This window comes from Rhinoderma darwinii, chromosome 12, assembly GCF_050947455.1.
Source record: "Rhinoderma darwinii isolate aRhiDar2 chromosome 12, aRhiDar2.hap1, whole genome shotgun sequence".
Taxonomy (NCBI): domain Eukaryota; kingdom Metazoa; phylum Chordata; class Amphibia; order Anura; family Rhinodermatidae; genus Rhinoderma; species Rhinoderma darwinii.
The window spans coordinates 3,248,195-3,270,615 of NC_134698.1; the positions used below are offsets into that span (position 1 = coordinate 3,248,195).

Consider the following 22,421-nt stretch of genomic DNA (forward strand, 5'->3'; position numbering starts at 1 on the left):
GATGTTTTTGGAATTTAATGACATTGACGGTCAGACTGCGGTGATCGGGCAGGTTACACTGGTGGTCCTCAGTCATACTGCCCCCATCAGGACATAACCGGCAGTGTCTTTCTAGATATAGCTATTTTTATAGAAATGGTACAAATAGCATAAAGTCCCGTCATCGTGATTTTTTGGGGTCCCCACTTCCGTCATTTGATGTGGTTGTGGAACTGTATTACAGCCTTTTCCTGCTCTGTCGTCTCTATGGATCCACGACGGAGCTGGCGGATTTCATGAATGGCGTCCACTCCCGTGATCTTTCTAGATTTTACCAGATAGCACGCCAGCATTGTGCCAGTCCGGCCGTGCCCATGATGGCAATGAACTGCGACCCCCTGGAGGAGAGAGCCGAGCGTCAGATGTCAGGAGACCGTCATAGGAAGCCATGGAACTTTAAGTGCATTTCCCTTTAAAGGGGTGTGTCCTGTCATGCAAATTAAGCTTAAAGTGTAACCAAACTTTTTTAAAACTTTTGACATGTCAGAAGTTTTGATCGGTGGGGGTCCGAGCACTGAGCGCTTCTGCCGCTTCGTTTTAGCGATCGGTGGTTGTCTCAGTGCTCGGACCCCCACCGATCAAAACTTCTGACATGTCAAAAGTTTTCAAAAAGTTTAGTTCCACTTTTTCTAATTCAAACTTTTGCAACTTTCAAATATACTTTGTGTTTGTCACCATTTCAAGATCTTAGCTTGCTGTCAGTGAAGGGTAACACTCATTATTTACCTTCAGGAGCTGTCCGGACCTAATACTCCGAACAGCTGAAGGTTCATTACAATTGTATTCAGTCCGAACAACCCTCTGTAGACTCCAGACGGATACATTTTACCTGCACTGATACATTGTAACAGATTTGTTCTGCTGATGTATTTAGCTCACAGAGTTACAATTGTAACAAACACTCAGCGGTGAGAAGTATTACCTCTGTAAAGGTTTTCAGCATCTAGATGTAAACAAAAATGTGTGCTTTCACTGACAGCAAGCACAGATCTTAATAATTGGTAAAGATCAGAGATTTTCATTAGGCTGGAAATAAAAAAAAGATATATGAAGTGTCAAATGTAGTCATTTCTTATTTTATCTGCTTCTGGGAAAGCTGGGTGACAATCAATATGGCCGCCATCCTAGCTTCCACAAGGCAAGTTACTCAGCTTTCCCAGTATACTGAAAGGTAAATACAAGTCCAAGGCGGCAGGAGTATAGAAGAGTTGTGTGTTAACCCCTACAGGTGCAATAATGGCAGCCAGTTTTATTGTCACCCAGCTTTCCCAGAAACAGAAATGGCTGACTGGCACCGCTGGCCTCTGGATAAGCAGGTATAATGACAGAACGTCACCCGGGAATCTTATATACTGGATGGCACCCACCTCTCCTTTGGCGTTCGCATCCTCCACAATCTTCAGGAAAGTCTTGATCTGCGCCAGGCTGGGTGGGCAGAAGTCCACGATGCGGATCCGGTGAAGGGCGATGCCAGGGCAGGTATCGTGGTACGGTGGTTTATGCTCCGTCAGGGTCACCAGGTGCCGGATACCATTCTCATAGAGGTATTCATAATGTGCCGGTAAACGTGGCATCGCCATGCCAGCCAGGAGGCCGGGCTCCACCCAGGAGAAGTTGTGTGGCGGGACGGGGGGCATCTCAGCCAGGAGCTGCGGAGAGTACAAAAAAGGTCAGATTGCATGCCCATAGTCTAGGCCTGGCACAGGGACTACTATGAAATGACAAATCCCTCAGTACAGGTGCACCCATTATGTGGTGTGGCGCTGTGCCCACATTCTGCCAGCGAAGCATAAAGCTCCATTACAGCAATACATGATGGCAGAGAACGGCTGTGACTTGCACACTGTGCCCACATCTCATGTTAGGGTCTTCTATGGATCGGAGGTTGCCATCTTCTAGGTGCCAGTTTGAGAGCCACAAGCTCTAGGACCTGGCGACGGGGACCCAATTAGGAGAAGTGGGCACGAAGTTTACCCAGTTATACCACACTGGTCAGAGTATGCCACCTCTATGACCAACAAACATCGCCAAGGCTGCTGATTTACAAAATGGACAAGAAGATGCCAACTAAAGGCGGGTGAGAGCCAGGGCAGGACTGGCATATTTATCAAGCCGTATTGATGTCTTTAGTGCCCCCTGCTAATAGAGAGGATATATATATATATATATATATAATAAACCCATCGTTGCCTGGTCTGTTATAAGGGATGCAATAGATGCTGGGCATACCCGCCGGAGACCACGGTTGTACCCTCTGCCAGGCGTTAGTCGGCACAAGGCTTTGTCCAGTGGGAGGGTATATACATAGATGGCCGCCCGGAGTATACATTGTCTATATTAGGACCCAGTGTAACACGAGCCCCGACATCACCAGTGTTAGGTCACAGAGGCCCCGGCTGAGGGTGGTATAGGGGCAGGGGGCGCGCTGCCAGAGAAGAGAAATACCCCCGAAATAAAATATCCCAATAACTACAAGCGCCTGAGTCGTCCTCGCCAGCAGCAACTTGCCGCATCAGCCGTTTATCAGTCTTATCTGCTTCTGGGAAAGCTGGGTGGCAATCACAATAGCCGTTGTCATCCAGCTTTCCCAGACTCCTGAATGGCACTGCAGTCTGAAGCTTGTGCTTTGCAATGTAGGAGACCCGAGTCAGCGCCAGAAACTTCAGACTATGCGCAGATAGGAAGCAGATCGCACAAAGTAACAACAAAGTATCAACAAAGGAACAACAAAGTTACAATGTAACAATATGAAACACAAATATAGCCCTCCGCTCCGCTGCACTACTTTCTGATTGGTTCTCACACTCGGGGGGGATCATGCAGGAGACCCCAATGTACACTCCTCAAGCAGAAGCGCTAAGAGTTACTGAACACTGATCTGTAACCAGTGAGATGTGCTGCAGGCGGACCCAAAACTGGACCCCAATTTCTGCCGCCCCCCACCACCTGGAGCCCTCAATATTCATCCCCCCAGGCCAATGTCTCCAGAGCCTGATCACAGCAGTAACACCCCGCACTGACCTCACTGCACAGCCAGGAACCCCCTCTACCAGTGATGTCACGTGACAAGGCCCAGGGACCGGCTGACAAGCGCTGCATCTGCACGCAGCCAGGGACCGTGTACAATGTGCATTACCTAGAGGCAAACGAAGAAAAGAGAAGACAAAGAGCAAGAACATAATGAAATACATAACAGTTCTCCCTATTCTCTATATAATGACACTGCACAGTACCACTTCTCCTGTCCTGTATACTGGGTGTAATTCTCAGTATCTGTATTATTCTCTATATAATGACACTGCACAGTACCACTTCTCCTGTCCTGTATACTGGGTGTAATTCTCAGTATCTGTATTATTCTGTGTGTATATATATATATATATATACACTGCACAGTACCACTTCTCCTGTCCTGTATACTGGGTGTAATTCTCAGTATCTGTATTATTCTGTATATATGGACACTGCACAGTACCACTTCTCCTGTCCTGTATACTGGGTGTAATTCTCAGTATCTGTATTATTCTGTATATATGGACACTGCACAGTACCACTTCTCCTGTCCTGTATACTGGGTGTAATTCTCAGTATCTGTATTATTCTGTATATATGGACACTGCACAGTACCACTTCTCCTGTCCTGTATACTGGGTGTAATTCTCAGTATCTGTATTATTCTGTATATATACACTGCACAGTACTACTTCTCCTGTCCTGTATACTGGGTGTAATTCTCAGTATCTGTATTATTCTGTATATATACACTGCACAGTACCACTTCTCCTGTCCTGTATACTGGGTGTAATTCTCAGTATCTGTATTATTCTGTATATATACACTGCACAGTACCACTTCTCCTGTCCTGTATACTGGGTGTAATTCTCAGTATCTGTATTATTCTGTATATATATATATATATATATATATATATATACTGCACAGTACCACTTCTCCTGTCCTGTATACTGGGTGTAATTCTCAGTATCTGTATTATTCTGTATATATGGACACTGCACAGTACCACTTCTCCTGTCCTGTATACTGGGTGTAATTCTCAGTATCTGTATTATTCTGTATATATATATATACACTGCACAGTACCACTTCTCCTGTCCTGTATACTAGGTGTAATTCTCAGTATCTGTATTATCCTGTATATATATATATACACTGCACAGTACCACTTCTCCTGTCCTGTATACTGGGTGTAATTCTCAGTATCTGTATTATTCTGTATATATGGACACTGCACAGTACCACTTCTCCTGTCCTGTATACTGGGTGTAATTCTCAGTATCTGTATTATTCTGTATATATGGACACGGCACAGTACCACTTCTCCTGTCCTGTATACTGGGTGTAATTCTCAGTATCTGTATTATTCTGTATATATGGACACTGCACAGTACTACTTCTCCTGTCCTGTATACTGGGTGTAATTCTCAGTATCTGTATTATCCTGTATATATATATATATATATATATATATATATATATATATATATATATATATATATATATATATATATATACACACTGCACAGTACCACTTCTCCTGTCCTGTATACTGGGTGTAATTCTCAGTATCTGTATTATTCTGTATATATATATATACTGCACAGTACCACCTCTCCTGTCCTGTATACTGGGTGTAATTCTCAGTATCTGTATTATTCTGTATATATATATATATATACTGCACAGTACCACTTCTCCTGTCCTGTATACTGGGTGTAATTCTCAGTATCTGTATTATTCTGTATATATATACACTGCACAGTACCACCTCTCCTGTCCTGTATACTGGGTGTAATTCTCAGTATCTGTATTATTCTGTATATATGGACACTGCACAGTACCACTTCTCCTGTCCTGTATACTGGGTGTAATTCTCAGTATCTGTATTATTCTGTATATATATACACTGCACAGTACCACTTCTCCTGTCCTGTATACTGGGTGTAATTCTCAGTATCTGTATTATTCTGTATATATATACACTGCACAGTACCACTTCTCCTGTCCTGTATACTGGGTGTAATTCTCAGTATCTGTATTATTCTGTATATATATATATATACACTGCACAGTACCACTTCTCCTGTCCTGTATACTGGGTGTAATTCTCAGTATCTGTATTATTCTGTATATATGGACACTGCACAGTACCACTTCTCCTGTCCTGTATACTGGGTGTAGTTCTCAGTATCTGTATTATCCTGTATATATATATACACTGCACAGTACCACTTCTCCTGTCCTGTATACTGGGTGTAATTCTCAGTATCTGTATTATTCTGTATATATATACACTGCACAGTACCACTTCTCCTGTCCTGTATACTGGGTGTAATTCTCAGTATCTGTATTATTCTGTATATATATACTGCACAGTACCACTTCTCCTGTCCTGTATACTGGGTGCAATTCTCAGTATCGGTATTATTCTGTATATATAGACACTGCACAGTACCACTTCTCCTGTCCTGTATACTGGGTGTAATTCTCAGTATCTGTATTATTCTGTATATATATACACTGCACAGTACCACTTCTCCTGTCCTGTATACTGGGTGTAATTCTCAGTATCTGTATTATTCTGTATATATATACTGCACAGTACCACTTCTCCTGTCCTGTATACTGGGTGCAATTCTCAGAATCTGTATTATTCTGTATATACACTGCACAGTACCACTTCTCCTGTCCTGTATACTGGGTGTAATTCTCAGTATCTGTATTATTCTGTATATATATACACTGTACAGTACCACTTCTCCTGTCCTGTATACTGGGTGTAATTATCAGTATCTGTATTATTCTGTATATATATATACACTGCACAGTACCACTTCTCCTGTCCTGTATACTGGGTGTAATTCTCAGTATCTGTATTATTCTGTATATATGGACACTGCACAGTACCACTTCTCCTGTCCTGTATACTGGGTGTAGTTCTCAGTATCTGTATTATCCTGTATATATATATATATATACACTGCACAGTACCACTTCTCCTGTCCTGTATACTGGGTGTACTTCTCAGTATCTGTATATATGGACAGTGCACAGTACCACTTCTCTGTATATGTCCTTTCCCCTCTGTATTAGTTTACTGTGAGTTTTGTATATTTGGCGCCAAGAACCGGAGAGATTTCTGCAGTGAAACATTCCCAAACCTTCTTGGGTCCATGACATGGTAGAAGCGGCTGCTCGTCCCCCCACCTTAGATAAGAAGGGGGTCTTTACATCACCTCTCTGCCGTGTCCTCTTCCCGTGAGGTTCCCGCTAGATCCATGCACCTGGATTACCCGATCCCTTACGGTGCTGGCTCGGAGTGATCACACAGGGGGCAGCGCTGCTGATCATGGACAGGACTGTGGCATAAAAGGTCATCTAGTGTCAGAGCAGAAATGTCACCCAGCTTTCCCAGGAACAGATAATTACAAACACAGGATAGGACTGACAGAAGACGCAGGAGGCAGCGCAGGGATATAAAGAGTTTATTGTATAGTTCACCTATGGGATCAGAGACTCTACACAGTGCAAAAGCTGCTCACAGTGTCGGCCCTCGGGACAGCCGGGAGGGGGATGGGAAAAGAATATGACGGGAACTAAGAAGTCCTGCTCATGCAGTTCTTGGATCGGGATGAGAGGGGGGGGGGATGGGAAAGTGACCGATAGTGGGCGATGCAGATGACCACGACTGGCAGCAACAGGAGGTGCCCAGAGATACAGGCCCCGAAATAAACTCCGAAAGTGACGGGTGAGATGGGCGGCTCAGGTCTACGCCACTACAGATCGCCGGTCCTAAAAAAAAAAAAACTATCGCCACGCTGTCTCGTAAAAAAAGTTGGCTTTTATTTGCCGCTCCCTGCATCGAAACCATGTGGATTAAAGTGTAACTCCGCCTTAAAGTATCATCGCAAGGGTTAAACCTACATACAACTTCTACAAATATTCGCCTTATTTCTCTCAGCCTCCCGTCATATCCAGAGCAGCATTCATAATTCTGCCCCCTTACAAACAGCTCAGATGAGATCCCATGATGCATTGCACTGATCTGACTACAATACAGCACCTGGTATATATATATTACCCATCTAAACCAGCAGGGGGTGCTGTGAGATGTCAACTCGGGGGCCAAGAAGAAACCAGCAGTTTGTAGGTGCAGCTCTGGAGGTGACTGGAGCAGAAGTTGCTGTAAAATGATATTTAATGGCGGAGTTGCACTTTATCTTTGTGCCCCAGTCTCCAAAATGATCGTCTGTTCACAAGGACACTTGGGGTAAGAGATAGCAAATCGAGAATACAAAACATTGGTCCATAGCAGCAGTAGCAGGATGGGACATTGGGGGTGGGGTAAGAAAACGGTGCCAACCATCCGGTTGGCAAGCCGGGGCACTACAAAGAGGAAATCCCTCATATTTACATCTAATCGTGAAAGATTAAACCGTAATACGTGAAAAACGGCGCGTGGCGAAGAGCAGAGGCAGCCGTCGTAACATAGGTCCGATCAAGCCACCGTTAGCCAATGAGGAGGGGGGAGTACAGTAGCAGAGAATCGGGAAATTCCCTGCTAATCCGGAATATCAGGCCTTCTGGAATACTGGATACCGGATTAATGGAATTTAACACGGACCCTAAGCTTCCGGAATGATAGAAGACGATCGCTTAGAATAGATAGATAAATGGACGCCAAAGCTACAGCCTCACTTTAATACTTGCTGCAAAACAACGCAAGAAGAGTCCGAGGGCTACTGGGCATGTGCAGAGAATAAACCAATCACAAGACAGATAAGCAAATCTACTTATGTGATTGGTTAAGGAGCTACACATGACCAGTAGAGGGCGACTCCTCCAGACATAATTTTTCCCATCCATTCCCCTTTAACACTAGCTCCCCCCCCCCCCCGCTGACTCCAGGTGGAGTTCTCCTTCATATATAATTATACAGCGCCCGCCTCTCACTTTACCGTTAGGAAGAAACGGAAAATGTATGCATCAATTTAAAGAAGAAAAAAAAAACGGTGAATAGGTCCATCCCACCTCTCTCTGCTGCGGCAAACATTGACCTATAAAGGGTGACCCCCATCCCACAAACGGCCAGGACCCCCGATACTGGGAACGCAGAGGCCGCACTGCCGGTTTAGCGCCGCATCCACTTGGATGTAACTTACTGTGGCCCCCCCTGCACAGCGTGGCCGGGAGCGCTGCTGTGAAGGAGACCCAGAGAGAAGGTAGAGCTGCCGCCCCTTTAAATAGACCCCCCCCACGAGTCACCGTGTCCCTTGATATTTAGACTTTGCAGTCACGGTAAACGGGTCACGTCTAAGGACCTCTCGCCATTACGTCCATATAACACGTGGAGTAACTCCTTGAACAGATCTAAAGTTAAATCATCTTCTCCTCCAATCACATCCAGAGCTGCATTTACAATTCAGCTGGCTCCCCTTTAAAGCGGTATTCCGAACGCAGACATTTCTGGCACATCCAAAGGATATCCCATAAATGTGAGATCGGTGCAGGTCCCGTCTCTGGAGCGCCATTCATTCTGTTCCTCGATGAAACAGGCGCTTCACTAGGTGGGTCCCCGCACCTATTACATATTGGCAGTATATTTGGATGGGAGTTGCGACCCCACTGCAAAAAAAAAATGCATCTTCCACGACACATTGCACAGGAATATGCTGTACGCAGACACTGAACCAGCAGGGGATGCAGGGAAATGTGCGCTCAGTGCCAAAAATTAAACTGCAGTTGAGTGAATGCAGCTCTGGAGGATACTGGAGTATTAGAGGATGCCGCTCGAGATCATATGCAAGTCACTCAGCATTATAGGTCGCGGATTCCTTGAAAATGGAGTCCGAAGGCGGAGCCAACGCTTTAAGAGCTGACGAGGGCGGTTTTTTAACCCCTTCTCGGCCTCTACCGACCACAAGAACGTTTTATTTATCTAGTTGAGGGTCCGGAAAAGGCCTCGTTATAGTAATTACTGTAATGAAGCCATAAAAATAAAAAAACAGGCGGAAAACGGCAGAAGGCGGGGGAGGGGACAGTGTGGGAAATCTCTCCTATTGGTTTTATATTACAAGGAAGAAAATAACAAAACAAAAAACAGGTCACACGATGATAAGAAAAGGACCCGGAGATTTATACAGACTCAGCGGGCGGCGGACTCCAAACATCTGCTGTACAGTAAGGGAGGTGTGTGCTGCGCCCCCTGGTGGTTGAACCCTGGATTCCTTTGCCCATTCCATTACATGGTGCTATAGCAGGACACAGTCCGATTCCTTTTGTCTCTGCCGGCGCTCGGTGGACGGACGTCCGGATGTCTGAGGCCTTGCCTGGAGCAAAAACAAAAAAAAAAAAACATGAAAAATAAATCGGTCGTGGAGTATGGACTGTGGCTTTAAGAGTGAACGGGATCGGTTGTGCTGCTGATTGGTGCACGTTATTTACAGCGGGAGAAGCTGATTACACGCAGGCCGCCGACTCACCGCTCCTGCGATTAGAGAATTTTCAGCTATTTCCAGGCACGTACGTAACGCCCCACGTAACGGCGCAGATCACTCCGCGCTAAAAAGAAAAGACGACACTTCACCCGGCGCCACGAGACGCGTCACCTACACACAATGCAAAGATCAAGGATTTACATGGGAGACTTGGGATAATGAGGGTTCAGGCATTCTCCGACTGTAGAGGTGTCGCCACCAAGTGGTCGAGATGAGGAACAGCAAGCAGCAAGATTATGGGGCTTCAGGCTGGGCTTACATAGGGGATCCACCCAGACGAATACCTAGATACTTTGGGGACATATACGTTGTTCTCCCGTTCCCAACAGATATCCTACTGAGTTTGGAGCAGCGAAGCCCCGATCAAGCAAGGGGGGGGGGGGGGGGGGACGACGACGGGGACGGTGAAGGACATTTTACACTTATTAACCCGTGTAAACAGCAGCGATCAGCCCATAGTGAAAGTTGTGTCCCAAAACGTATATTATTTTAGAAGTTATGAGCTTTTTTTTCTAAAATATGCAAATGAGCTATACTAGACAAGTGGGAGGTAACAGCCGCGATTCTCCTGAGGCGGAGCCTCCTCCCAGCATCTGACGCTGTCCAATCAGCATGAAGCTGCTTCACACAGTGTGAGAGACTGAGGCTGGAGGGGAGGGGGATCACTGCAAATAGCCATATCTCCGGCTGGGGACCACCTAGAACAGGGATACTGGTGGCATAGGAAAGGGGGGATTCTAATCTTTCATACGACACCAGGATCGCAGTTCTAGCTGGGACAAAAATCGGAGGGATCGCCAGTTGAACACACAGTTGGGTATAGAAGCGGTGTACTATATGATCACGCTGTGTTGCTGGGCAGGGGGAGAAGCTGTATGCTGATTGGACAGCGTCATACGGAAAACATTACTCCGCCCAGAGTGAAAAAGTCACCTCCTATTTGGCTATTTGGAATGAATAAACTAGTGACCGATCCTCTAAGGCATAAAATATTAAAAATTTTGTGCAATGTGTTACAACGGGACGAACGTCTTCATCAGGCAGTTCAATTGAAGACCACAGTCCGGGGGGTTGAAACGCGTCAAACAATAAAAAATTATTTTATGGCTATCAGCAGCGTTCGTACGGGGTCTATATTTTGGATCTTTAATTATCCTACAGTGGAAACGTCTTCCCGGCAATATCAGCGGATTGACGAGACCGTCCCTTTAAAGAGCAGACGTCGCACCGGCGTCAACCAGTCCTGATAACGGCGGTCTGGAGAGGTCATTTACCTGCTGGGGAGATTGTGGCGGCTCCTGCGGTGGAACCTGCTGCTGATACTCCTCTTTCTGCAGCTGTCGGGCCAGCTCCAGGTCACTCATAGGCAGAGGTCCTTGTTGCTGCTGCTGTAACGACAGCGCGATCATGTAATCCTGCCAGAGAAGCAAAAACAACCATCATCCTACAAGTACAACTCTCACCGGACCGGGATACTACAACTCCCACTATTGAGGCATCCGGGCTCCTCTGCGCTACCTGGTCCACCTGCCGTTGCTGCAGCTGTTGGGGGGAGCTGAACGACGCCTCCTTTTCCAGGTGCTGCGTGAGGTGGAAGTCGGAGTCGCAGAAGCAGCTGTCGCCTTCCACGTTGTGCAGACTCTCCCAGATGACCTTCTCCTCCTGCAGGAAGCCCTGATCAGTGACCAGCAGGTACAGGTGACCCTGGAAAAGGAGGAGACCGCGAAACGTCAACAATATATCCCAGCGATGTCACTCCTGACGTAGCCACACCAAGGCAGATCCGCTCTTCAGGGCTCTGGGAAAGCTGGGTGAGTCAGTCTAATGATTGTGCCGGTCACTCAGCTTTCCCAGAGACTGAAGAAAACTGAATTGGCTAAACGAGTTATTATACGACTTTTCTCTTCACTTCAAGGCCCGGTTCCCACAGAGTTTCTTGCCACGGTTTTTGCAGCGGAAACCGCGGCAAAATAACGTCCAAAATCGCCTCACATTGATGTCAACGCTGGCAGGAAAAAAAAAAAAAAAAAAAAAAAAGGAGACGCCCTTTCTTCTGGCGTTTCCGTCTCGAACCTCCCATTGACATGGAAGGTAGAGAATGCGTTTTTCGCCAGCAGCGCTCAATGGCCACGGGCGAAAAACGCGGCAAGTGTTCTGCCGGCAGGTCAAATTCTGCCTCAAAATTCCTGAAGGAATTCGGAGGCAGATTTTTCTCCCTGAAAAATACTCAGTGTGAACAGGGCCTAACACTGGCTACGAATGGGGCCTCATTGTTTGGCATCTTATTCGTTTCGCTTCAGTGTGAGAAGTAAATGAAATCCTTGGGAGAGGGACTGATGCGAGCGAGCTGGATCTATAGAATGTGTGTAGCGGGGTGTGCGCGGACCGGCAGCGGAGCGTCATCCGCAATCACGGACCGTGCGCACACAAGGTGTGCATTGATTTCAATGGAAAATGGAAACCACGGTCGCGTGCACGAGGTCTTAAAGGGATATCCCCACCTCAGACATCCTATGGATCTGCCGTTCCCCGACTCATATGTGCAAAGACGGCTGAAGTTCTGGAACAGCCCAGCATGGCGAGCTACGCCGTTTCCTTAACCCCTTAATGACCAGGCCATTTTGCGCATCAATAACCGAGGATTTTTTTTTTTTCTTCCTCACGGACGCATTCCAACGGTCGTAACTTTTTTTTTTATTCCGTCGGCATCGCCGTATAAGGGCTTGTTTTTTAACTATTTTATTTTTTTTTAGTCCCACCAGTGGACATCCCTGTGATCTGCTGATCACATATAGAATACTTTGGTAGATTTAGCATTATTGCCGGTCGGTGTAAAACGGACCGGCAATCTATTAGGAGGACTCTGTTAGGCCCCCGTCTGCCATGGAAACCCAACGGCACCCACGATTTCTTTGCGGAGGCGCCGATCAGGTGACAGAGGGAGCTCCCTCCCTCTGTCAAACACATTAGAAGCCGCGGTCGCTATTGACAGCGACATCTAATGGGTTGAACTGCCGGAATCGAAACGCGCTTCGATTCCAGCAGTTGGGGCAGGAGCCCGGCGGTGTATAACTGCTGAGCTCCTGCCGCTGATCGCGTGGGCACACTGGCAGTACCCACGCCATCAGCGGAGGGATATATCCGTGCTTATGCGGGAACTAGCTCCCGGACGGGACGGATATAACCGTCGTTAAGGTGTTACATCGTTTCCGTAAGGCATTAGAGTTAGCACAGCGCGCTTCGCTTTTTCCTCGCAGCTTAGGAGTTACGTAGACCGCGTCGATTTCTGTACTACGGCGTTTCTGCAACTTTCTGTTTACTTCTATGGGTAACTCCTCGACTGTATCCGTAACGCCAACCACCTCGCCGCGGCGTCTCTGCCTGGATGCGGCAGCCATTTCACCACAAGGGCGGGGGTTGGGGTCGCCAGACCAAGTGGTGGGACCCCTGTGATCAGCTGGTCACGTGGCTGGGGGTTTACACAGGAGGAAAACCAGAGCCGTCATTAAGTGTCATTAACACCGGACATTCTCAGACGGTCTCCGGGACCCACTTAACAGATCAGGGGGCTTATGTAAACGAGGATTATTGGTGACCGGACCCTCTGCCCATCTGTAAGCTATAGCAGGGTGCAGGTGGAGTGTGATGCGGTGTTACAGGATCGTACCTTGTGCTTTATTAGCGTGCTGAAGTGATTGTTCCGGAAGAAGACGCTTAGTTCCCCCTCCTGCACAGCGGCCATCAGCTCACACAGCCCGTGATATGTCAGCTGCGCTGCCGAGGACTCCAGGAACTGCTCTGCCAGGAGGCCTGGGGAAACAACACGACACACAGCGTTCAGTCCTGACCCCTCTGCTGATCTGTCATCAGAGCAGGGAAAGCGCATCAGGATTGTCTGGACAGAATATAATAGTAACAAAGCCTCAGCTGTGGGAAGTATTCCGGTTAGAACAAGTTGCCCCCTATCCGTAGGGTACCCCTGATCGGTGGGCGTCTACAGCGTTCTCGTGACCGTTGGGGGTCCCAGCTGTCGCCCTTCTATCTCCCGAACTCACAGAGCGTGAATGGAGCGGCAGTGCGCATGAGTAATCGGCCGCTTCATTCAGACGGCGGGGGGGTACAGGACCCGTTTTCGTGATCGGTGGATGTGTCAGCTGTCGGACAGCCACCGATGAGCAGGTTACCCCTTTAACTTGTACTAACCGGAATACCCCTTTAGAGTCCGTACAGGTTTCCAACCTTTGGAGGCAAACAAGAATGTCCCCAATGTAGGAGCCGGCGTAGGTTTCCACTATCTGGCAAATATAATGTTGTCGGGCCGCGGAGGCCCTGCCCCGTTTTGTTAGCCACACCTCCTTTTTTTAAAAAAAAAAAAAACTGGCAGAAAAGACCCAAAAGTCTACATTTTTCATGCAAGTCGTGAATTTTGGGCCTTTTTGCAACTTTTCTACGCCAGAAAACTTGATAAATTCCCCCCAAAGTCTATAGGAAAGCTGCGATATTATTTATATACACCCGGGATTGGTTTTTTTTGCCCTCCAATATAAACTATTGACGGTGGAGAGTACAGGAGAGCGGCCTTCACCTTCCGTCACCAGGTTGGGGTCACTGGAGTGCTTGCAGGTTATAATCTTCTCCACCAGTTGGTTATAACTCAGTTTGCCCACAGCCTGGACGGCCTCCGAGCTCTGCAGGAAAAAATGAAAACCATCAAAACCTATCGAGCCGCTCCCGAAATCTCGAGACGCTTCACTACAGCCCTTCTAGGACCTTTCACGCACTGCCAGAAAGGAAGGGACGGTCCAGCTCCGGGGGCACTAAGGCGGCTCCTCCGTCAAGACCTCCGATCAGACAAAACACCCCGTGCTTCACAATCCGGAAACAAGAGACGTCTTTATATCCAACGGCTGAACCGGAGACGACACACTGTTACGAACCTTATACAGTGTGAGAAATGACAAAAAGTTACCTGAGGATCCACCAGCCAGCCGTGGTACAGCGGAATATTGAGAAGATCAAACACGATGCACTCCGGGGTGTACTCGAAGTCCGGCACGCCGGTGAATCGTACGTTGACGTCCAGCCCGGTGGAGAGCTTGGGCAGCACGGTCATGGCGTCGTTCACATTCTGCAACGAGGGAGACAACGCTCAGGGATCGTAGATCGGGGTGGGGGGTTACGACGTGCTGCAGGGGTCTTATCGGAGCAGCTTCAGCGAGAAATCGCTGTTTATTTCCTATTCCCCCGCACAAATAATTATTTTTCCGTTTCCCAGTCCATTATATGGTGCAGCGAAAAACTGAAACTCGTCCCACAAAAACCAAGCCCTGATAAGGCTATATAGACGGGAAAACAAATAAAAAAATAAAGTTAGGGGTTTGGAGGTTGGGGAAGAAAAAGCGAAAATTAAGAGACAGAAAACGGCTGCGGCGGGAAGCGACGGAGACCATTGTACAACGTTTCACACGCGTTTCGGCTGAAGTGAATCTTTGCGAGACGTGAACGGCGTTACAGCAGCGTCAGGATGGCGCGGTTTGGTTTGGTAGATCTGGCGGTCAATGTGCCGGCGACTGACCTGCTGGAAGTTTAGCTGGAGCGCCTCCGAGTTCTCCTGCGGTTGTATGGACAGAATACAATCACCTACACGACAAAAAAAAAAACAGGAAAAAAAAAATACACATTAAGGTAACGCGGTCACTGTCGCGGTCACTGTCGCGGTCACACGAGTCACCCAGGACGGAGCGTTTTCTTCTATACCCCTCTAATATACTTTACTTAGCGCCCCCTAGAGGCAGTGCTGAGCTCGAAGCACAGGTGCCAGCAGTGCAGCAGTGAAGGGGTTGATCGCTGATTTATGAACGTGGACCGTTCCCTGGCGATCTGGCAGAGAAGCTGATGGGCGGCGGGTACAAAGCAAACAGCAGAGCTGGCACTTACTTATGGGATTTGTTCGGAGTGTTTGACTAAGAGTTGGTTTGGCAGCGAGCGGCGATCACCAGGTTGACAGCTGGGAAGTTTCCTTCGCTTCTGTTCATGACGCCGCGGTCCACGCACTCCGTTCTTATCGGGATGTCAGGAAGCAGGACGGCGCTAAAACGTTTATTTTGGCCGTGAAGCGACAGCAAAAAAAAAAGGGACTGAACTCCGGGGGGAAACAGGACTGGCAGCAGCTGGGGGGGGAGGGGGGGGGGGAAGGAAACCCGAAGCTCGTACCCAACAGGGAACTACTCACGCACTCATCCATGGAGAACTAATCCTTATAGAATACTGCGTTTCAATGTTGTACTATTAGTACTATCTCTGCTTGCTGAATGTGAATGGAAACACTTGTGGTTTACATCCACAGGCTGACCGTGCACCGACTGATACGGCTGGAGGGCTCATTGCAAGAGCATTGGACCAAGCCATGTATCCAATTCACTGACAGCAAGCAGAGGGCTAGCCAACGCTAAAGAAATGAAATAACCAACTGTATAGGAAAGTTGTAGAACTAGAAATCAAGCTTTGTACACATCTCCAAACTCGTCACCTAATCACTTCTCTTACCAAGATGGGCCATGAGCTCCTCCGACGTGATCAGCTCCTTCTGAGGGGGGAGTTTCACCTGGAAGACACAGCAGAGCAGTCAACCATTACAAGACATCACTACCGGACACCTACTATACATAAAACTGCAGAATCTATACTCCAGGTACATCCAGAGCTGCACTCAGAGTTCTGCTGGCTTCCTCTCACCTCCCCCTGCTGGTTCAGTGTCTGTAGTTATTGACATGAATCATCTACATGGAGGGAGGGCTGCGGTGTCTGATGTAGCGTGAGCGCTGTATACAGTGACCTTGCTCGGGGAGGCCATCTGTTGATACTTTATACAAGATTGTAGTCCGGTAAGGATTGCAGGCCGCCTCTTACCGGCTGGGTCTGGTCTGCTGCGGCACACGAGCTGCTCCAACTGCATTCCTAACCTTGTGTAACGTCCGCACAATATATATTCTAAAGCCTCGGTCTACAGTTCAACCGAATGTTACAGTTTACATAGAACAATCTACATAAACAAGTCACTGTGTATATACATTACTTATCCTGAATTATACTCCAGAGCTGCACCCACTATTCTGCTGGTGGAGTCACTGTGTACATACATTACATTACTTATCCTGTACTGATCCTGAGTTACATCCTGTATTATATTCCAGAGCTGCACTCACTATTCTGCTGGTGGAGTCACTGTGTACATACATTACATTACTTATCCTGTACTGATCCTTAGTTACCTCCTGTATTATACTCCAGAGCTGTACTCACAATTCTGCTGGTGGAGTCACTGTGTACATACATTACATTACTTATCCTGTACTGATCCTGAGTTACATCCTGTATTATACTCCAGAGCTGCACTCACTATTCTGCTGGTGGAGTCACTGTGTACATACATTACATTACTTATCCTGTACTGATCCAGAGTTACATCCTGTATTATACTCCAGAGCTGAACTCACTATTCTGCTGGTGGAGTCACTGTGTACATACATGACATTACTTACCCTGAGTTACATCCTGTATTATACTCCAGAGCTGCACTCACTATTCTGCTGGTGGAGTCACTGTGTACATACATTACTTATCCTGTACTGATCCTGAGTTACATCCTGTATTATACTCCAGAGCTGCACTCACTATTCTGCTGGTGGAGTCACTGTGTACATACATTACTTATCCTGTACTGATCCTGAGTTACATCCTGTATTATACTCCAGAGCTGCACTCACTATTCTGCTGGTGGAGTCACTGTGTACATACATTACATTACTTATCCTGTACTGATCCTGAGTTACATCCTGAATTATACTCCAGAGCTGCACTCACTATTCTGCTGGTGGAGTCACTGTGTACATACATTACTTATCCTGTACTGATCCTGAGTTACATCCTGTATTATACTCCAGAGCTGCACCCACTATTCTGCTGGTGGAGTCACTGTGTACATACATTACTTATCCTGTACTGATCCAGAGTTACATCCTGTATTATACTCCAGAGCTGAACTCACTATTCTGCTGGTGGAGTCACTGTGTACATACATGACATTACTTACCCTGAGTTACATCCTGTATTATACTCCAGAGCTGCACTCTCTATTCTGCTGGTGGAGTCACTGTGTACATACATTACATTACTTATACTGTACTGATCCTGAGTTACATCCTGTATTATACTCCAGAGCTGCACTCACTATTCTGCTGGGGGAGTCACTGTGTACATACATTACATTACTTATCCTGTACTGATCCTGAGTTACATCCTGAATTATACTCCAGAGCTGCACTCACTATTCTGCTGGTGGAGTCACTGTGTACATACATTACATTATTTATCCTGTACTGATCCTGAGTTATATCCTGTATTATACTCCAGAGCTGCACTCTCTATTCTGCTGGTGGAGTCACTGTGTACATACATTACATTACTTATCCTGTACTGATCCTGAGTTACATCCTGTATTATACTCCAGAGCTACACTCACTATTCTGCTGGTGGAGTGACTGTGTACATACATTACATTACTTATCCTGTACTGATCCTGAGTTACATCCTGTATTATACTCCAGAGCTGCACTCACTATTCTGCTGGTGGAGTCACTGTGTACATACATTACATTACTTATCCTGTACTGATCCTGAGTTATATCCTGTATTATACTCCAGAGCTGCACTCACTATTCTGCTGGTGGAGTCACTGTGTACATACATTACATTACTTATCCTGTATTGATCCTGAGTTATATCCTGTATTATACTTCAGAGCTGCACTCACTATTCTGCTGGTGGAGTCACTGTGTACATACATTACATTACTTATCCTGTACTTATCCTGAGTTATATCCTGTATTATACTCCAGAGCTGCACTCACTATTCTGCTGGTGGAGTCACTGTGTACATACATTACATTACTTATCCTGTACTGATCCTGAGTTACATCCTGTATTATACTCCAGAGCTGCACTCACTATTCTGCTGGTGGAGTCATTGTGTACATTCATTACATTACTTATCCTGTACTGATCCTGAGTTACATCCTGTATTATACTCCAGAGCTGCACTCACTATTCTGCTGGTGGAGTCACTGTGTACATACATTACTTATCCTGTACTGATCCTGAGTTACATCCTGTATTATACTCCAGAGCTGCACTCACTATTCTGCTGGTGAAGTCACTGTGTACATTCATTACTTATCATGTACTGATCCTGAGTTACATCCTGTGCAGCGGTCACAGTAAAGTTCCCTTCATACGGCACTCGGGGGAGGAGTTAGGTAACGATCTATAGGACTTCCTGGATTATTAGATGCGTGTGACCATTATGGATTCTCACTTACCTTCCAACGCAAAAACAGGATATTCATGATGGCGATCAAGGGGCACGGTCCGTTTTCGCTCTGAGTGATCACCGGCGTCCGCTCTCCCTTCCAGTTTATCCACTTCACAAAGTAATAGTCCGTCCCCGTGGCCCCGTTATCTGCCGGTTTTGATGCCCCGGGTTCCATCGCCTCCTCGCAGGGGCTGACGCTGGCGCTGGAGCACAGCAGATTCTGCAGCGACGGGTTCTCCGTCTTGGCTTGATGGTCTGTAGTCTGACCACTCCCGGGTTGCTCGGATTCTGCAGCGGACGGCTCGCCCGGATCTGGAATGGACTGAGAGTTACTGTCCTCTGCTCCGCCATCGGATTGGCTGTCACTGGGCCGCGGGGTGGTGCTGTAGCTGCTGCTGTCGCTGGACCCGGAGGCCTCACCCTCCTCGGACGTCTCTTGACTCCGCTCCGTTGTTGCCTCCGCTATCAAATTTTCGGTATCTGTTCCGGTCGCTTGTATTTCTACTTCCTGTGTTTTCTCGAAGGCGGGAACTTGGCAGTTTTCTGTCTGCGGAGGCGCGATGGGCGTGGCTTTGATCTCTTCTCCCTGATCCATGTTGATTTTGCTCCCCGACGGCTCCATGTGACGGCCGCCTACCGAACTAAATAACAAAAATATACAAAAAGATACAAATCGTTGCCGAAAGAGGCCAAAAATAATTATAAATATATTATTAGGGACTCTTCAAAAACGCCCCATGTCAGTATCGTATCGCCGTCCTCGGTGACACTCGCACATTGCAGTCCATAGAGTCACAAAAATAAGAAAAAGTCGCCAAAGATGGAAGCGAAAAAAACGGCGGCGAGGACCTTTAATTAAAAATAAATTAAGTTCAGCCAATAGAAGATCATGGTAAGAAAATAGACAAAAAAAAAAACGCGTCAGGAAAATCCAGAATAACCAGGGATGCCGTCAGCTCGTTTCCTGTAGGTGGCGCTGTAGTTTGTTTAGGGAGTCTGCTTCTTCCGGTTCAGGGCAAGATGGTCGCTTATAGAGCTTGGAGGGGGGGGGGGGGTCTGTGGAGGAGGAAAAATAAATATATAAATTTCAAGTCTTATAATTTACATCTTCAACCTCAAGGAGCTGGAAACCATCAGCAAGTTGCTGGCGACTGATCTTTCATTCTTATTCAATAGTGTTTTTCTGGCGTTCTGTAAATAAAAGCTTCATCAAGATCATCTAAGAAATTGTTCTAATAGACTTGGCTTCTAGGTCTCAATTTTTTCAAGATCTCCGCTTACTGGCAGTGAATGGAAACTTCCTTGTTTATATCCAGAGGCTGTACAGACCGAATACTGGAGTGTTTGCTACAATTGTTTCCAGTCCTCTGTGAATACGGCGACTAGAATCCTTAACTGAATGCGATTATCCTCTGTTATCAGCCGCTATTGACACGGATTTCACAGCGGTCTACCGATAAGGACGCCGGATCAACACGAGAATTATTCTCAGGAAGACGCCGTGTATCTGCTGCCCCTCTACGGTCGAGAAAACAATATACGAGTGACGTCACGGACGTCTATACGGGTCATGTGTCGACCGGAAGGAGAGCAGAAAGTGAAGCTTTATTTTCAGCAATTAACCCCTTCCCAACATCCGCCGTATGAGCGGACTCTCGGGCCGAACCAGATCTATAAGACGAGCGTGACGGCTGTATTAAAGGGCCGATACTTCACTCCCGCTCATTTAACCCATTAGACGGCACGGTCAATAGCGTTAGAAAGAGGCGGGCATCCCATCGCCACCATCCCTCCGCGATCGCAGAGGGCTGATGGTTGTCATGGCAGCCTGGGGGCCTAATGAAGGCCACAGGTCGGCCATCTTTGTACACCCATTAATAGGAGCCTGTCAAAATCACGATCTACTGCAATACATTAGTATCAGTTTATCGTGTCAGCGATCCAACGATGGCTGGTTTAAGAAATCAACGTAAAAAAAAATTAACATGGTATCGCCGCATCCGTAAAAGTCTGAGCTACTACAATGTATCATTATTTAACCCGCCCGGTGTAAACGCCAGAATCGTTGTTTTTTGGTCACTTCTTCGCCTGCAAACATTGATCAAAAAAAAAAAGTCTCGTGTAGCCCAAAATGATACCAATAGAAACGGCAGCTCGCTCCGCAAATCATAAGCCGTCACACCGCTCAGTCAACGGAAAAATAAAGTTATTGCTCTCGGAACGCGGTGACAAAACTCAAATTTATTTTTTTTAACAAGTCGTCCGTTTCTTGTAAAATTGGTAAAAACATAAAAAAAAATATATATAAAAAATTTAGCATCGCTGTAATCGTATCGACCCGCAAAATAAGAGGCAACGCTTTTACCACACGGTGAACGCCGTAAAAACGAAACCCAAAAAGGGCTAAAAAAATATATATATATATGAAAAATGGCTGCGGAGGGAAGGGGTTAAAATAGTACAAATGTGGAAATGGCTTTTTATAGATGACATTTATTTCTAGAACACGAAAAAATAAAGACGTCAAGAAAAAAAAAACATGAAAAATAAAAAATAACATAAAACAGGAAAAAAAAATAAAAAAAAATATAAAATGTGACTTAAAGGAATAAAAAAAAAAAAAGAAGAAGACTAAAATAAAATCCCGCTGACAATAATAGTAAGTGACAGGCGCTCCTGTGGTGACCCGCGGGTGTATCTGGCGCACAGCTGTGTAATAGAAGTGTATACAGGCTCCTTATATATCATTATTACATGTCACGTGTCAGACCGCATAGATTATAGTATACACGTATAGGAGGGCCCTGTACCTGCGCTGGGCCCCGGGCTGGGGCGGCTCCTGTGCTCTCAGGGGCCCCTGGGACTCCTCCGGCCTCTTGTTTATATTCCGGGACAGTTCTCCACACAGACGGACACCGACATCAGCGGCGTAGAGAAGAGTGCAGAGCTCAGTAATCTGTACAGCGGCCCCTAGCGGACAGGAGGAGGTAGCGCAGCTGCGAGGTTCTAAAACATAGAACAGGAACAGCAATACCGCTCGGTTATCTCTGCAGCGGCCCCTAGCGGGCAGGAGGAGGCGGAGTAGATGCGTGGTTCTAAACATAGAAGAGGAACAGCAACACAGTACAGTTATCGCTGCAGCGGCCCCTAGCGGGCAGGAGGCTGTATACATAGGACAGGGGGACATTATATTCTCTATACACCCAGGGCTCCATGGCAGGCGGTTATATACAGACTGCTATAATGTCAGTGCCCTCAGGAGATTGCTGCCGCCCAGTCATGATGGGGACACTATACACAATGAATGATGACGTCTAACACAATGGCGGAGTCTCCACAAGTATACAAATCACACATATAACACAACCAATGTATAGTCACACATGAGAGGCTTTGATACACGGCTCAGCAGACAGTATCACACAGGATAGGATTAGATACACGGCTCAGCAGACAGTATCACACATGATAGGATTAGATACACAGCTCAGCAGACA

General features: G+C 46.8%; 2 protein-coding genes across 4 annotated transcripts in view; both read right to left on the reverse strand.

Annotated features, from left to right (window-relative positions):
- The window catches only part of DUSP23 (dual specificity phosphatase 23), a 395,843-nt gene continuing 373,422 nt past the window's right edge, over positions 1-22,421 (reverse strand). The window contains exons 2-4 of one of the 3 annotated variants that reach the window (XM_075843450.1): positions 3,061-3,175; positions 1,407-1,688; positions 1-377 (exon numbers count right to left, since the gene is read on the reverse strand). In XM_075843450.1, the coding sequence (XP_075699565.1) occupies positions 192-377; positions 1,407-1,688; positions 3,061-3,138 (546 nt within the window). In that variant the 5' untranslated portion in view covers positions 3,139-3,175 and the 3' untranslated portion in view covers positions 1-191. The other 2 variants (XM_075843452.1, XM_075843451.1) reach the window with 2 other exon arrangements.
- On the reverse strand, positions 8,638-21,903 carry MINDY1 (MINDY lysine 48 deubiquitinase 1). The gene is made up of 10 exons (XM_075844574.1): positions 21,735-21,903; positions 18,932-19,980; positions 16,101-16,158; positions 15,130-15,194; positions 14,524-14,682; positions 14,140-14,242; positions 13,222-13,364; positions 11,073-11,258; positions 10,829-10,969; positions 8,638-9,386 (listed from the first exon to the last, which is right to left on the reverse strand). The coding sequence occupies exons 2-10, from the start codon at positions 19,544-19,546 to the stop codon at positions 9,309-9,311; spliced, it is 1,548 nt and encodes a 515-aa protein (XP_075700689.1). The 5' UTR covers positions 19,547-19,980; positions 21,735-21,903; the 3' UTR covers positions 8,638-9,308.